A 17,500-nucleotide genomic window follows, 5' to 3' on the forward strand; every position below is an offset into this window, starting at 1 on the left:
GTTGAAGGTAAGGAACTTGAAAAATGAATCTGGATAACTTCACCCATATTGACAGGTTTCACATGATGTCACTTCCTGGTTTGATGTCACTTCCATGTGAGGCTGATATTGGCTCTGGAGATATCTGCTGTGCAGGTGTGAGACAGCCGTTAGCCTGTGGAGTCACCTGTAATCTCCAGGCCCCCGGTGCTGTTGGCCTTGCCCAGGATGTTTTCGGCGAAGCAGGTGTACCGGCCTTCGTCCTGTTTGGTGACATTCAGGATCTCCAGGCTCCCGTCGTACCAGATGTGGATTCTGCCGGGGGAAGACAGGTGGGGGTCAGGCTGGAGGACCCAGGCTGGAGGACCCAGGCCCTCTCCCCATCCTGGGGGAGGGACAGCCCCCACTGTAGCAGCGTAGACACAGGCCTGATTCTCAGAGCGACGCTCACGGAAGTGCAACATTACTTCAACGTTCCTGACTCCACCCCTAGCCTCTCCCCTTTCCTATATGCCCCCCGCCCTGCTTTGTCCCCGCCGCTGACCGTGAGGAGTTGAGCAGCAGCTCCGTGCCCTTGCTCCAGGAGATGTCCGCACGCCCCGCCCCCCCGCCCCCCGCCCCCCAGGCCCCGCCCCCACACCCCGCCCCCAGGCCCCGCCCCCAGGCCCCGCCCGCGCGCCCTGCTTTGTCCCCGCCGCTGACCGTGAGGAGTTGAGCAGCAGCTCCGTGCCCTTGCTCCAGGAGATGTCCGCACGCCCCGCCCCCCCGCCCCCGCGCCCCGCCCCCCAGGCCCCGCCCCGACACCCCGCCCCCAGGCCCCGCCCGCGCGCCGTGCTTTGTCCCCGCCGCTGACCGTGAGGAGTTGAGCAGCAGCTCCGTGCCCTTGCTCCAGGAGATGTCCGCGCGCGGCGCCCCCTCAGGCTTGCACTCGATGACCACGCGGCCGTTCTTCGCTCCCAGCAGCCTCCTCTTCACGGGGTTCTGCTCAAACGTGGGGGCGCACGCTTGAGGGAGAATTAAAAAAAAAAACATTAAAACAAACATTTTACTGTTTTTTTTTACTTCCTGCATTAGGTCTGAAGTGGTGCTGAACTGTAGGTATATGAGGAGTCTAGAATGTTAAAGAAATTATATGATATATATGATATATATCGCCCTGCGATGGACTGGCGACCTCTCCAGGGTGTATTCCTGCCTTTCGCCCAATGTATGCTGGGATAGGCTCCAGCCCCCCTGCGACCCTGTTCAGGATAAGCGGGTTCAGATAATGGATGGATGGATGGATGATATATATGATACAAACACACGGGAAACAGATCTTTCGGGGGGAATTTTTTAAGGGCTGGGTGTCGATTTTACTGACGTCAAACGGGGATGTGCACCACTGCGTGAAAAGGATATCGATAGGAGGGCAAACAGACAATTGACAAATATTTGCTTGATATACACGCTCACTGCAACACAATGACATTAAATCTAAATTGAGATAATTTTCCAGGAAGTGGATGAAAAGTGCTGATGTGACTTCCGTTTCAGCTTGTCTTTAAGAACTGCTATGGTCAGATTAGCGGAATGCTTGATGGAAATTTGGGTATTTTCTATTTTTACTCTGTGAAATAGAGCTGTGCACAGTCAATTTCACGTGTCCTCGCGTTATAAAATGTGTCACCTGAAACCCCCCACACCGCCAGCCCCCCAAATCTCACTCACCAATCACACGCAGCTCTGCGTTGGCGTTGATGATTCCGTGTTTGTTTTCAGCGATGCACTGGAACATTCCCGAGTCCTGGAACGTGAGCTTGCTGAAGGTCAGATTCCCGTTCCCGTGCTGCGCAGGAACGCAAAACTGTGTCATGCTGCGACCATGTCAGCCCCCGACGCAGCAACGCAGCACAGCCAGACGCAGCAACGCATCACAGCCAGACGCAGCAACGCATCACAGCCAGACACAGCAACGCATCACAGCCAGACGCAGCAACGCATCACAGCCAGACGCAGCAACGCAGCACAGCCAGACGCAGCAACGCATCACAGCCAGATGCAGCAACGCATCACAGCCAGACACAGCAACGCATCACAGCCCCCAGACACAGCAACGCCTCACAGCCCCCAGACACAGCAACGCCTCACAGCCAGACGCAGCAACGCATCACAGCCAGACACAGCAACGCAGCACAGCCAGACGCAGCAACGCATCACAGGCAGACACAGCAACGCAGCACAGGCAGACACAGCAACGCATCACAGCCAGACACAGCAACGCAGCACAGCCAGACGCAGCAACGCATCACAGGCAGACACAGCAACGCAGCACAGGCAGACACAGCAACGCATCACAGCCAGACGCAGCAACGCATCACAGCCAGACACAGCTAACGCATCACAGGCAGACACAGCTAACGCATCACAGGCAGACACAGCTAACGCATCACAGGCAGACGCAGCAACGCATCACAGGCAGACGCAGCAACGCATCACAGCCCCCGACGCAGCAACGCATCACAGGCAGACACAGCAACGCCTCACAGCCAGACACAGCAACGCATCACAGGCAGACGCAGCAACGCATCACAGCCCCCGACGCAGCAACGCATCACAGGCAGACACAGCAACGCATCACAGCCAGACACAGCAACGCATCACAGCCAGACACAGCAACGCATCACAGCCAGACACAGCAACGCCTCACAGCCCGACACAGCAACGCAGCACAGCCAGACGCAGCAACGCATCACAGCCCCCGACGCAGCAACGCCTCACAGCCCGACACAGCAACGCCTCACAGCCAGACACAGCAACGCCTCACAGCCCGACACAGCAACGCATCACAGCCCGACACAGCAACGCAGCACAGCCAGACGCAGCAACGCATCACAGCCCCCGACGCAGCAACGCATCACAGGCAGACACAGCAACGCATCACAGCCAGACACAGCAACGCAGCACAGCCAGACACAGCAACGCCTCACAGCCAGACACAGCAACGCATCACAGCCAGACACAGCAACGCATCACAGGCAGACACAGCAACGCAGCACAGCCAGACACAGCAACGCATCACAGCCAGACACAGCAACGCAGCACAGCCAGACACAGCAACGCCTCACAGCCAGACACAGCAACGCATCACAGGCAGACACAGCAACGCAGCACAGCCAGACACAGCAACGCCTCACAGGCAGACACAGCAACGCATCACAGCCAGACGCATCACAGCCCGACGCAGCAACGCATCACAGCCCGACGCAGCAACGCATCACAGGCAAACAACCATTCTAAATATCAGACCTGTGTCAAGCACTCAAAACAACCATCCTGCTAAATAATAATACAAATTATAATAGTAATAATAATATATTTTATTTAAACTCAATAGCATCATAGGTCAAGACATTAAAATGAAAAGAAAACATTAAAATGACAGACCACTTTTTGTGATGGTCGAGTGTCGGACCTGAGTCAAGTACTCAAAACAACCAGCTGTACTTTCTGTGTGCAGAACATCAGCTACATGAACCTGCTGTCAACTGGCTGTAATGATGCTATGTCTCTTGGCATGATCCCTACTCAAATAAACATTAAATAAATTTAAAAAACATTTTGATGGATCTTACGTAGGCCATTTCTAATACAGAATATTGAGTAGCCCAGTACAGCCGCAATAAGATCAGTGCAGCCGTTGGGCCCTTGAGCAAGGCCCTTAACCCCACATTGCTCCAGGAGGGGATTGTCTCCTGTTTAGTTTAATCAACTGTAATTTGCTTTGGATGATAACGGTAATGTCCTGTAAGATGTGTGCGTGTGTGTGTGTGTATGTGTGTATGTGCGTGCGTGCGGGTGTGTGTGTGTGTATGTACGTGCAGGTGTGTGTGTGTGTGTGTGCGCATGTGTGCATGTGTGTGTGTGTGTGTGTGTGTACATGTACGTGCAGGTGTGCTCTTGTATTGTGTGTGTGTGTGTGTGTGTGTGCCTGTGTGTGTGTGTGTGCATGTACATGCAGATGGGCTCTTGTATTGTGTGTGTGTGTGTGTGCATGTGTGTGTGTGTGTACGTGTGTCCATGTGTGTGTGTGTGTGTGTGTGTGTGCATGTGTGTGTGTGTGTGTGTGTGTGTACGTGTGTGCACGTGTGTGTGTGTGTGTACGTGTGTGCATGTGTGTGTGTGTGTGTGTGTGTGTACGTGTGTGTGTGTGTGTGTGTGTGTACGTGTGTGTGTGTGTGTGTGTGTGTGTGCGTGTGTGTGTGTGTGTGTGTGTGTGTGTGTGTGTGTGTGTATGTGTGTGCATGTGTGTGTGTGTGTGTGTGTCTCTGTTCTCACCTTAATCCCGTTCTTCAGCCAGTGCACGGATGGTTGGGGCTTGCCGGAGGCCTGGCAGGACATGGTGAAGTGGCTGTTGATGTCTTTCCTCATGTCCTCAACATGAACCGTCCACTCTGGGGCAGCTGGGAAGGCATGGTATCACAGCACCAATCACAATGGGGGACATTCTTATCATGGTATCAGTGCACCAATCACAACGGGGGATATTCTTAACATGATATCAGAGCACCAATCACAACAGGGGATATTCTTAACATGATATCAGTGCCCCAATCACACCAGAAGATATTTATGACATGATATCAGAGCACCAATCACAGTAGGGAATATTTTTTAACATGATATCAGTGCAGCAATCACAACAGGGGATACTTTTAACATGATAGCACAGCACCAATCACAGCTGATAATATGTCCAACATGATATCAGTCCACCAATCACAGCAGGGGATATTTTTAACACAGAGCCTGGGAGTCCATCTGTAGTCCTGGACCTTTGACCACTGAGAAGAATCAAACTATTATTCAGATGATTCTGAAAAATGATAACTATGTGCAGATGTGCGCCTGTGAGTGTGCGTGTGTGAGGGGTCTTTGTGCCAGAGTCTCGGCAGAAACAGCTGTTGGTCGGAACTGAATAGTATCAGTCGAATGACAAACCGGAAATGTCACCCAAAAAATTAAAAATACATTTTCTATTCTCTGATAAAGACCCATGTAGCCCCGAAGACAGAATGCCAGCGCATTAGATTCAATTAACCTTTTAATAACCTTAGTGGGAGTTTTGAATTACACTTGTCGAGCTAGTTGAGCAGATCGCAAATGTGTTAAATATTTTAAAATTTGCCAAAGTATGAGTCTACAGCATGGATTAAAAAGTCATTAGCCACAAAGGGCTTCTTTCTACACCAAAGATAATGACCTCTGTGGGCATTTTCTTAATACACTATTTTTGGTCTTTAGTGAAATATGGATTAAGACTAAATCACAGGATGATTTAGTGTTGGGTCTGGGAATTACCGTGGCCTGGGAAAGGTCCACGTTAATGTCCAGATGTAAGTTAGCCATTAACAACCACCTAGCAACTGACTATAAATAGGGTGATTTAGGGCAGGTTTTACTGACACAGATTAAGCTTAGTCCTGTATGGAGAATCTGCATTCAAAATTAAATTTACACTAACAGCAGGCTTAATATGTGTCTGTGAAACCAGCCCTCGGTGCATTATCGCGGCCTGTGAGATGTCCACAGTAATGTCTGGAGCTACGTCAGCCGTTAGCCGTTAGCATGACGGTACCTTCCACCCCCAGCCAGGCCTTGTGCCGGTCCTTGCCCTTGGAGTTGTGGGCCTCGCACTCGTACGTGCCCTCGTCCTCCATCTGCACGCCGTAGATGTGGAGCATGGCCCCCGACATGCTGATCTCGTGATTGGCCGGCAGCTCATCGTCCACCTTTCGCCAGTGGATCTCCGGGACGGGACTGAGGAAAACCGGAATGCCGGAATAACGGCGGGATGGTCAACGCGGTCGACGGTATCGCCACACCTTCAATGACTGCAACACGGTCAGAACTATCAACTAATTTATGGTCAATACAATCAATACCTTCAACAGGGTTGAAACTATCAGCTCATGTATGAGCTACACTTTCAACAACTTCAGCATAATCTAAATTATCAACTCATTTATGGTCAAGATAACTTCAACCTGGTCAAACCTGTAAACTGAGGTATGGTTATCAGTGCAGAACATTTTGATGATGGTAAAATGGCTGTTTGGTGTATAAGCTGGCTCATTACTTTAACCCCTTTCAAGGAACAACAAATTAATTTGAAATGAAACAGAAAAAAAAACACAAAAGCCACAACACCTTAGTTTCACGGAACACAGCTGATTTCACTCACTTTCCCAGCGCAAAGCATTCCAGTGTGATGTTCTGTCCCACCAGGGCGTTGGTTTCCGGAAACTTCACTCGGATATCAGCCGGATACCTTCTCGCTGAGCCTACAGGAGGCACACACACGACACCGAGGTCAGGCCCCAGTTTCACACTGCACTTTATTCATGAGTCACGCCTATGAATTCCATACATTCAGCTCTGAATAAAACTTGGAAATATGAAAGCTTTCATCAAAGGTTTGTCAGGGTAAATGCCATATACACATATGTCATGAATTATGCATATACAGCAGCACAAATGAAGAGAGACAGAGAGAGAGAGAGAGACAGAGAGAGAGAGAGACAGAGAGAGAGGTACCAGAAACCCAAGGCATTTGTTTACATGTGAAGACGTGTGTGCTGTTCCTTTAAGATGGAATTACACAAGAATGCAGAGGTGAGGATTCCCACAGGTGAAGCGTTATTAACAGACTTTCAGACCCCTGTAGCTGCTGCTCTCCTTTTAACTGTTCTTACAGACCTTTGCACTTTCACTCACACACACACACACACACACACACACACAGCCTTCCTAACTCTGAAGCTAGGCTTTTCAAAAAACAAGATTCTCTCTCTCTCCCTCTCATTCCTTCCCTCTCTCTCCCCTCTCACTCCCTCACTCTCTCCCTTTCCCTACCTCTCCTACTCTCTCCCTCGCTCTCTGCCTCACTCACTGTCTCCCTCCATTTCACTCTCTCACTTACTGCTAGTTGGGCTAATACTGTGCCTACTCCTTAGTTGTCACTCTCTCACTCTTCTCTCACTCACTCACACACTCACTCACTCACTCACTCACACACTCACTCGCTCATTGACTCACTCACGCACTCACTCACTCACTCACTCACTCACTCACTCACTCACTCACTCACTCTCACTCTCACTCACTCTCGTTCACTCACTCACACACTCACACTCACTCACTCACTCACTCACTCACTCACTCACACACTCACACACTCACACACTCACTCACTCACTCACTCACTCACTCATTGACTCACTCACTCTCACTCTCTCTCTCTCACTCTCACTCTCACTCTCACTCACTCACTCATTCACTCACTCTCTCATTCACTCACTCACACACTGCTAGTTGGGCTAATACCGTGCCTACTCCTTTGTGGGGGAAAGTCTACCGAGCATTGATATTTCCTCTGTCAGTCGCCTCAGCACCATATTGCATTTCCCCATCCCCGAGGGGGTCTGTATGTTTACCGAAAATATCCATAATCCTTTAATCCCTGCTGTTCAGCTTCCACCAAGTGTGTCCTCAGAACGAGGAGATGTACTTTTGACTCAGCCCCCCCCGATACGCGCAGGGAGAAGGCGAAGGAGGCTGATTTTGAGAAAGAGGATTATCGCGCTTGGCAGGCACCCTCTCCATGGCCGTGGGTTTCCTCCTCACAGCGGTGCTCCACCGACACACGGCAACAACGGACGCTTTCCGGGACTGACTCGGGCTGAGGTGCTTGACTGGGACCCGGAAGGTTGGTGGTTCAAGCCCCGGTGTAGCCACAATAAGATCTGCACAGCTGTTGGGCGCTTGAACAAGGCCTTTAACCCCATGTTTCTCCAGGGGGGGGCATTGTCCCCTGCTTAGTATAATGAACTGTTAATTCACTTTTGATGATAAAAGCATCAGCTAAATAACTTATTATTATAAAGTGCAACATCAACTTACATGTTTCATGTTTAGTGACTCAGAGTGATCATAGATCATTTGGTTAGCCTGAATTGTGAGTGTTTTAGACCAGACCATGAAGGGCCCGGATCTTTCCCAGGTCTGAGCTGCGGCATCCCTGGCAGGACCAGTCACTGTATCTGACTATCTGACATTTATCTGACTTCTGCTGTTATTGACTCACAGTCATTTAGACGAAGCAGGGACCAATCCCTCCTGGAGCAATGTGGGGTTAAGGGCCTTGCTCAAGGGCCCAACAGCTGCACTGGTCTTATTGTGGCTACGCAGGGGTTTGAACCACCAAACTTCCAGGTGCCAGACCAGCCACTAGGATACAGGCTCCTTAGCCACAAGGCTATAGCACCTTAGCCCAGAGGCTGCCGGTTGCCCTGGGGAGTGTCCGGGCTCCTTGACCCCCCAGGGAAACTCACGCTCGGCCTGAGGGACCAGGGGGATGAACTTGCTGAAGACGCTCTTGGCGATGGAGGGGCTGGAGACGAAGCAGGAGTAGTTCCCGCTGTCCGACAACTCCACCTTGGAGATGTAGAGATTCCCGGTGCGCTGCGACACAAACCGACGCTTCCCCAGCGGGATGAAGATGGGAAACTCGTCCAGCATCCAGCGGAACGACAAGTCCTCTGGAGGGAGAGAGAGAGAGAGGGGGAGAGAGAGAGAGAAAGAGAGAGAGAGGGAGGGAGAGAGAGAGAGGAAGAGAGAGAGAAAGAGGGAGAGAGAGGGAGAAAGAGGGAGAGAGAGAGGGAGAAAGGGAGAGGGAGAGAGAGAGAGGGAGAGAGAGAAAGAGGGAGAGAGAGGGAAAGAGGGAGAGAGAGAGAGAGAAAGAGGGAGAGAGAGAGAGGGAGAGAGGGAGAGAGAGAGAGGGAGAGAGAGGGAGAAAGAGGGAGAGAGAGAGGGAGAAAGGGAGAGGGAGAGAGAGAGAGGGAGAGAGAGAAAGAGGGAGAGAGAGAGAGCAGATGAGACACAGTAAGTAAGGTGCATTGGAATATTGTGATAAATATAATGTGGAAAACAGAACACAGTCATGAGTAAACTTAATTCCCATCTTTCTACCAATACAACAATATTTTATGCTCAATATGTGATGTTCAGGACAATGAACTAAAATGTTGCAATTATATTATTATTATTATTATTATTATTATTATTATTATTATTATGAGCAAATATTTAACAGCCTAAACATTCTTTAAAAACTAGTCCCTTATTGGCATTGCATGACATATCTACTTTGATATCTCAAAAAAATACAGTAATTTATGAGAAAAAGCAACAGGCCTAAAATTGGATGTCAATCAAAAATATTTCCACTTTTTCAAACAGAAGAATTGGTCCCCTCTGCTTGGAGCAGCCGATGCTGGTCACGGGTGGGGCACACACACAAAGACACCAGCAGAGGGCAGACTTTCACTGAGTCCCATGCACACGTGTAACCTGTACAGCGATCATTACATTACATTACATTACATCATCACGTTCATCAAACCACCTTCCCCCAGGGCTGAGAACTGCTGCTTTTCCTCCCTCCCTTTACCTGGGTGTCAGGTGTGTTCACCCTCCCTTTACCTGGGAGTCAGGTGTGACCACCCGCCCTTTACCTGGGAGTCAGGTGTGTTCACCCTCCCTTTACCTGGGAGTCAGGTATGTTCACCCTCCCTTTACCTGGGAGTCAGGTGTGACCACCATCCCTTTACCTGGGAGTCAGGTGTGACCACCCTCCCTTTACCTGGGAGTCAGGTGTGTTCACCTTCCCTTTACCTGGGAGTCAGGTGTGTTCACCCTCTCTTTACCTGGGAGTCAGGTGTGTTCACCCTCCCTTTACCTGGGAGTCAGGTGTGACCACCCTCCCTTTACCTGGGAGTCAGGTGTGTCCACCCTCCCTTTACCTGGGAGTCAGGTGTGACCACAGAGACAGACTGATTAACACTAATTGTTCAGTTAATTACCCGGGAGGAAAGAAAACCAGGGCTGGATTTGGATTGGAGGGCCGCAGGAGAAAGAGAGGAGTCATTGGTTACCTGGCTTATGAGGGGGTGGTGCACAGAGTAGGACCGCCCCCTGGCCCTCTTTCACGTGCACAGCCTGTCTCTCCTCTGTGGAAAACATGTCCAGATCTGGGAAGGGTGAGACACATCCATTAACTACACCAACGCGTACCATACAGAACCAACAGGAACCCTACAGAGCCAGCAGTATGAAGAATAGAACCAATAGGGGAACCAGACCTTATTGATACCTCTCATCAGGAAAAGATGAAGATCTGCATACATATTGCATAAATGGCCTGTGGGTCAAATTTAGTGTATAATGACACTGTTAATTCAGCAGTACTGAAGTTCCTCTGGACCTCTAGAGAGGGGGGTAGAAGCTGCAAACTTTAAAAGTCAAACAGCCCTTTAAATTTAACAGGGCTGTGCGCTAGACTGTATCACAGGAAGCTGATGGGAGGGGCTACGTGTCCTGCGGGATGTTAGAAGAAGTAGGGGGGAGGGGCTATGTGTTGTGCGGTACGTAACAGGAAGTAGGGGGGAGGATCTATGTGTTGTGCGGTACGTAACAGGAAGTAGGGGGAGGAGCTACGTGTTGTGTGGTACGTAACAGGAAGTAGGGGGAGGATCTATGTGTTGTGCGATACGTAACAGGAAGTAGGGGGAGGAGCTACGTGTTGTGCGGTACGTAACAGGAAGTAGAGGGGAGGGGCTACGCAGCGTGACTCACAGCCGAACGTGACGGTGGCCTCTCGGCTCATGATGGTGCCGTACGTGTTCTGTGCCAGGCACACGTATTTCCCGACGTGCCTGTTCTTCATGGGGCCGCTGATCACCAGGTTCCCTCCCATCAGGCTGAAGTGCTCATCATCAACAGGGCTGATCTCCAAATCATTCACAATCCACCTGGAGGCACACACACATCCACCTGTCAACATAACATAGCGTAGCGTAGCATAACATAGCTTAGCACAGCATAACATAACATAGCATAGCATAGCAAAACATAGCTTAGCATAGCATAGCATAGCATAACATAACATATCTATATCTTCAGTATATCTATACTTAAATTGTATTAATTGAAAAATCTTCTCAGGACATTATGGCTGTCATTCAACCCATGGATTCAATATAGGTTATTTCCTAAAATGAATGTAGGCAAAACCCTGCTGAACTGCAGTCAAAAATTTGAGAGCTAGAAGGGAGCGCGGCCTCCCCGTTTCGGCTGAGCTGAACTTGCTCCTCTGCCGGAGACCGCTTATTAGTCACCACAGGGGTGCCGCGAAGTGTGGTTCCGCCTGGCGTGTGCCGATTGGTGCAGAGCGAGGGGCTGTGGTCACATGACCGCTCAGAGAGCACGGAGTGGTGTGTGTGGAGGAGATTTCAGCTCTAATTGACCTTGATAAACCCACACAGAAACAGGCCGGGTTTCGAGCCCGATGAAATGGCGAACGCCATGACATCACGTCGTGGAACAGCCTGGTGTCAGGGGATATTTGAGCGTGTCGGACCCAGGATAGAGGGCTTCGCCTCCTGGGAACCTCCGTCCAGAAGAGCTTGCTAGTGTCAGAGGTCAGGGTTTTGTGCTTATGGCCAAGAATCTGACACACAGTCTGCAGACAGGAGCTGTGCCACAAACCAGAACATATTACCCACGCAGAGGATCTGTAGTACAGGTAAGAGGGATAACACGGCTGCAGGTAAGGGTGTGTGTCAGTCAGACCGGTGTATTTTACTTGTAGGTGGCGGGTGGGTCTGCTCGCGCTCGGCAGTTGATGGTGATTTTGGCCTCGGGCGACTCCTCTGGGTAGACCAGGTCCTGGGGCTCCTCCTCGAACACGGGCCCATAACCTGTGGCATCGTCTGCGAGAGCAAAAAGCAGCACAGACACAGGTCAACACCCCTGCGCTGCAAACTGCCCATAGCAAGCTCGCGCTCACGCCAAGCTAGCGCTCACGCCAAGCTAGCGCTCACGCCAAGCTAGCACTCACACCAAGCTAGCGCTCACACCAAGCTAACGCTCATGCCAAGCTAGCTCTCACACCAAGCTAATGCTCACACCAAGCTAGTGCTCACACCAAGCTAGCACTCACACCAAGCTAGCGCTCACACCAAGCTAACGCTCATGCCAAGCTAGCTCTCACACCAAGCTAATGCTCACACCAAGCTAGTGCTCACACCAAGCTAGCTATCACACCAAGCTAACGCTCACACCAAGCTAGTGCTCACACCAAGCTAGTGCTCACACCAAGCTAACACTCACACCAAGCTAGCTCTCACACCAAGCTAACGCTCACACCAAGCTAGTGCTCACACCAAGCTAGTGCTCACACCAAGCTAACACTCACACCAAGCTAACGCTCACCCCAAGCTAGCGGTCGCACTAATCTGGCACTCACACCAAGCTAACGCTCATGCCCAGCTAGCGCTCACGTCCAGCTAGTGCTCACGCCAATCTAGCGCTCACGCTAATCTAGTGCTCACGCCAAACTAGCACTCACGCCAAGCTAAAACTCACACCAAGCAAACATTCACACCAAGCTAATGGTCACACCAAGCTAATGGTCACACAAAGCTAGCACTCACACCAAGCTAGCGCTCACACCAAGCTAGCGCTCACGCTAATCTAGCACTCACGCCAAACTAGCGCTCATGCCAAACTAGCACTCACACCAAGCTAGCACTCACACCAAGCTAACACTCACACCCAGCTAGCGCTCACACCAAGCTAGCGCTCACGCTAATCTAGCGCTCACACCCACGCTAATCTAGCGCTCACGCCAAACTAGCGCTCATGCCAAACTAGCACTCATGCTAAACTAGCACTCATGCCAAACTAGCACTCACACCAAGCTAACACCTGTATGCAAAATCTCCATTCAAAATGTGATTTAGTCTAGGACCTAGGCTTAAACTCTGACCCTGACAATTCTAAACTCTCCTTCCATTCCTCCGCCTGTTATGTTGTAAGCCGTCATCACCCAAACAAAAGATCTATGTACGAGCCAATGAATAGAACATGAACATGATTTAATTAACAGGCAATGATTCCACCTGTGTAAATATTGATTATTCTGTCCCATCAATGTTCCTGCATTATCTCTGTCTGATATTTCTGTCTGCATTATCTTTGTCTGATATTTCTGTCTGCATTATCTTTGTCTGATATTTCTGCTTGCATTATCTTTGTCTGATATTTCAAAATTTACAGGCAGGTGGCACATTCATTGATTCACTGAGGGAAGAGCACTCTTTCAGAAACTAATATCCTGTTCTTACGTTATCTACGGAAACTACTACATTAATTCTGCAGGAAGACTCTGAGACCAGAGCAACTGAAACACTAAGACACTCAAAACGTCGTTCTGCTGCGTTACAGGCAAAGGACAAAAGGATTGGATGTTCCCTATATCTTATACATGGAAACTGAAGTGTTGAATCTGGACACCTCCTGAAACTCTATGGTGAGAGCAAACAGTTTACAGACATCAGATGTATTCATATATTGAAGTTTGACTGCGTAGTTAAAGTGGATGGATGTTTCATTAAATGATGCCAGAGATCATTAGATTACTGTAACACAATCAGTATCAGGCAACTCTCAATTGAGTCTGGTTCCTCCACTGAAAAAAAGGCTTAAGTGTTGTAGTCTGTTGTAATGAGACTGACTTATTTCAAATGAGTTTTTTCTGGTCAAATGAAATTATTGCAGCCCATTTGCAATCTTTTTGTCTTATTTAACCAAAAAGTAATAGAAACAAGCTTTTATGTCTCAACGTGAGACTAAATGACTTAAGATTTATTAACTTTTGCAGTGTCCCAAAGTGTCTTCCAGCTAACACAAAATGTGTTGCGCTTTGGGAGTTCTTCCTTGCCATTGTACAAGTTGATGATTGGCTGATGGATTGAATTGACAGCACTGAAGGCCTGTCACCTGAAGTCACCCAGAGCACTATCTGACAGGTCTCCCCTCTGTCTGTCCTACACAGCGCGTGACTGGTACTGGTTGTCCCACGGTAGCAAGAGCAGTTATTCTCCTGCAGACAATTATAATTCACGAGTCAAACAACGAGCTATTGTTCTGTTTTTAAGCCCACTGAGGGCAAATCGACGTTTATGAGTGTCTGTCTGGACGGAGCGGCGTGTCAGTCAACACTGTGGTGTTGTGTTGTGTACTGTAAGGACACGACTCTTCACAATCGCCACTGGCATCTCAAATGGCGGTGATGTCGTCTCAAGAGCAGCGTCTGACCGGGCCGGGCCTCTCCGCCGTCATCGCGCTGTCTCTGTGTCCGATTCGCTGCCGTTACTTTGCACCCAGTTGCAAGTTCTGTCTCTTTTTCTGAAGGTTAGTTTTGGTTCCCATTTGTCCAAGTTTTCTGGGAGTTCTTGGAAGTAACATTTCTTAATGTTTTCACAACAATTCAGTGACATTGTATGAAACCTATTGCATGTTACCTGGACGTGTTATTTTTCAGCAACTGGGGAACATTCTGCGCAATGCTCTAAAAATGTTGTGAAGTTTCCTGAATGTTGCTGGAACATTGTCTTGGGAACGTTATGTGAGCAATGTCCTCGAAACACGATGAAGTGAAACATTCCTACATCATGTTCCTACAACGTTCCAGGAACATTATTTTCATAACGTTAGAGTGGAACCTTCTTAGAACCCGTAGATAACATCACTGAATGTTCTCAGAGCGTTGTCTGTGGGCACATTTCCGCCCTGTTGCATCGGTACCAGCTGAAATCCCGTCACAGTGGAGACTCGGGGAGATGTAAGTGCAGCCTGCCTCCGGAAAACCCACCCGCTGTCTGAGTGGCCATCCATCGCCTTGCGTCAGCGGGCTTCTTCTGTGTGGTTTACCGACTCTGGCAGCAGGAACACGGCGCTGGCAGCCAGGCGAAGTGTGGGAGGCGCAGGCCCGGCCTACGCACCGCTAACGCCCAGCGCCAGCCGCTACTGTCCTGCTATCGATTTTACCATTTAAACCGACGGGCCACTATTTACTCTCCTGGCAATCGCTTTTGGCGAAACACAGTAAAAAAAACAAGACCAGGGGAACTAGAGAAGGGAGTTACAATCAAATCAGTGAAACAGCCAAGGTCTGTGCTTCAGAACCCCAGAGAAGGGGGTTATTTTTGTATGAACATTGATATGCAGTCTGAAACGGTCTTATCCGTCTCCCTGATTATCGTGGATTCCTGACAATGCTGGTGTCAGTGGTGACTGGCAGTCCCAGATGGCGGCGCATGATTGGCTGTTGCATCACCCAGGAAGAAAAAGTGACAGCTAGCAGGTGCCACTCGTGTTCGGCAAGCCCCGCCCTCTCCCCCCCGCCCCCGCCCCCTCCTCACCCCCGCCCCCCCATCCCCAAACCCAACTAACTGAGACAATGAGACAGGCCCATGCACCTGGCTGGGCTTTATAAAAATATGGAGGATAGGGAGAAATCAGGGATAGAAATGTAATTTAAAAGGGAAATCTTCTGGAAACGCAAAATGAAGCCCTGCAGACACAAAGGATATGTCACTGGCTGTGTGTGTCGTCGCTTTGAGTAACGTTTTCAAATGAATTCGCACAGCTGGGCATCTGTGTTATTTATGCCTGCGCTCCAAGACCTTGTCCTTGGCTTGAAACAATATCAGAGAGAATTCATAAGACGTGATCCATGCAAATAAACTAATAAATAATACAAGTCTTAATCAAGCTTAGCGTTTCTCAGATTTGACATGCCTGCCAACCATAATTGGATTAACCGTCTCATTACTGAAAAGGGTTTCAACAAGCATATGCACAAATCCCCCCCCCCCACCAGTTAACTTTTCTTTGTACCATTTTGATTCACAAAAGAACTTGTATCAAATCTTATTTACACTCTATTTCTTAAATAATACATTTTCGAAAAGCTTGGGAACTTTTGCAAAAAATGTTATGCAGATCTTTAACATCACTAAATGAATGCCAAAAATTATTCATTATGAATACTGTATCATACTTTAGTTTAACTGAAGAGTACAAAAATAGAACGGGCACACATTGGCTCCATATAAATAATTCATCCGTCCATCCATCCATCCATCATCACCCGCTTATCCGGAGTCGGGTCACGGTGGCAGTAGGCAAAGCCGGGTATTCCAGGCGTCCCTCTCCCCAGCAACGCATTCTAGCTCCTCCTGGGGGATCCCGAGGCGTTCCCTGGCCAGGAGAGATATATAATCTCTCCAGCGGGCTCTGGGTCTCCCTCAGGGTCTCCGCCCAGTTGGACGAGCCCGGAAAACCTCCAAAGGGAGGGAGGCATCCTGATCACATGCCCGAACCACCTCAATTGGCTCCTTTCGACTCAAAGGAGCAGCGGCTCTACTCCGAGCTCCCTCCGGATGTCTGAGCTCCTCACCCTATCTCTAAGGCTGAGCCCGGCCACCCTACGGAGGAAGCTCATTTCGGCCGCTTGTATACGTGATCTCGTTCTTTCGTTCACTACCCAAAGCTCATGACCATAGGTGAGGGTTGGGACGTAGATCGACCAGTAAATCTTCACCACAACGGTCCGGTGCAACGCCCGCATTACTGCTGACGCTGCACCGATCCGCCTGTCGATCTCACGCTCCCTTCTACCCTCACTCCTGAACAAGACCCCAAGATACTTGAACTCCTTCACTTGGGGCAAAGACCCCAAAATAATTCAGCCAAGCAATTATTAAAGATTTTTCTTCTATTCCCGGCTACTAGTTCACTCTCTTCTATGAGGGAAAAAGAAATAGCCGACTGCAGAGTCCAACGGTATTTTAACGGACACGTGCGTGATTAATGCTACCGAGTGCTACAGCGGCTAGCGCTCCGTATAGCGCGTGACCTGCATACATAAGACCGGCGCTAATTAGGCTAATTAGGCTAGCTGCAGTCAATGAAGCTACTTAGACCAGGAGGGTCTCCCTCCTCAGCCCAGGAACTGTGAATCACAAGGGCACCCCTTACAGGAGAGGATACGCTGTAACATACTGCAGGAGACTATGTTATGAAGGGCAGAAATACATATCGCAACATTTCAGTATTATTATTATTCTGTGTCCCTAGAATATCTCCAGGAGGACCGGGGCCAGTGGCCCTGGTCTCGTCTGCAGAGCTGAGGCAAGACAGGGGCTGACTGAAATGCACAAACATGCATGTTGTTATTAAGAGGAGCAAGCAATTTGGCTAATTAACCATTCTCAGTGTGTGCCGTCATTAGGGGGCGAACAGCTCTCTTGTGATTGGCTGCCGACCTGACTGCCAAACCAGGCGATGATCAAAGGATGAGAAAGCAGCAAGACTTGCCAAAGAGCATCCCTCTCTCCCCCGTCTGTATCTCTCCATCTCTCTCCATCTCTCTATCTCTCTCATCCCTCTTTATCTCTCCATCTCTCTCTATCTCTCCGTGCCTCTGTATCTCTCCATCTCTCTATCTCTCTCTATCCCTCAGTATCTCTCCATCTCTATCTCTCTGTCTCTCTCTCTGTCTCTCTCTGTCTCTCTCTCTCAGTGTGGTGTTTGATAGCAGACAGAGGTCCCTCTCACAGAGCAGACCGATGAG

The 17,500-nt window shown here is 49.5% G+C and overlaps 1 protein-coding gene across 1 annotated transcript in view; it reads right to left on the minus strand.

Annotated features, from left to right (window-relative positions):
• Nucleotides 1-17,500, minus strand: part of LOC133135176 (contactin-1a-like) — an 81,473-nt gene that overhangs the window by 15,140 nt on the left and 48,833 nt on the right. Inside the window, exons 4-13 of the mRNA XM_061251987.1 lie at nucleotides 11,663-11,789; nucleotides 10,654-10,829; nucleotides 9,954-10,049; nucleotides 8,352-8,558; nucleotides 6,203-6,302; nucleotides 5,597-5,778; nucleotides 4,297-4,421; nucleotides 1,690-1,807; nucleotides 833-983; nucleotides 167-294 (exon numbers count right to left, since the gene is read on the minus strand). Of these exons, the coding sequence (XP_061107971.1) occupies nucleotides 167-294; nucleotides 833-983; nucleotides 1,690-1,807; nucleotides 4,297-4,421; nucleotides 5,597-5,778; nucleotides 6,203-6,302; nucleotides 8,352-8,558; nucleotides 9,954-10,049; nucleotides 10,654-10,829; nucleotides 11,663-11,789 (1,410 nt within the window). The remainder of the gene's footprint in view (nucleotides 1-166; nucleotides 295-832; nucleotides 984-1,689; nucleotides 1,808-4,296; nucleotides 4,422-5,596; nucleotides 5,779-6,202; nucleotides 6,303-8,351; nucleotides 8,559-9,953; nucleotides 10,050-10,653; nucleotides 10,830-11,662; nucleotides 11,790-17,500) is intronic.

Source organism: Conger conger, chromosome 8 (assembly GCF_963514075.1).
Source record: "Conger conger chromosome 8, fConCon1.1, whole genome shotgun sequence".
Classification (NCBI taxonomy): domain Eukaryota; kingdom Metazoa; phylum Chordata; class Actinopteri; order Anguilliformes; family Congridae; genus Conger; species Conger conger.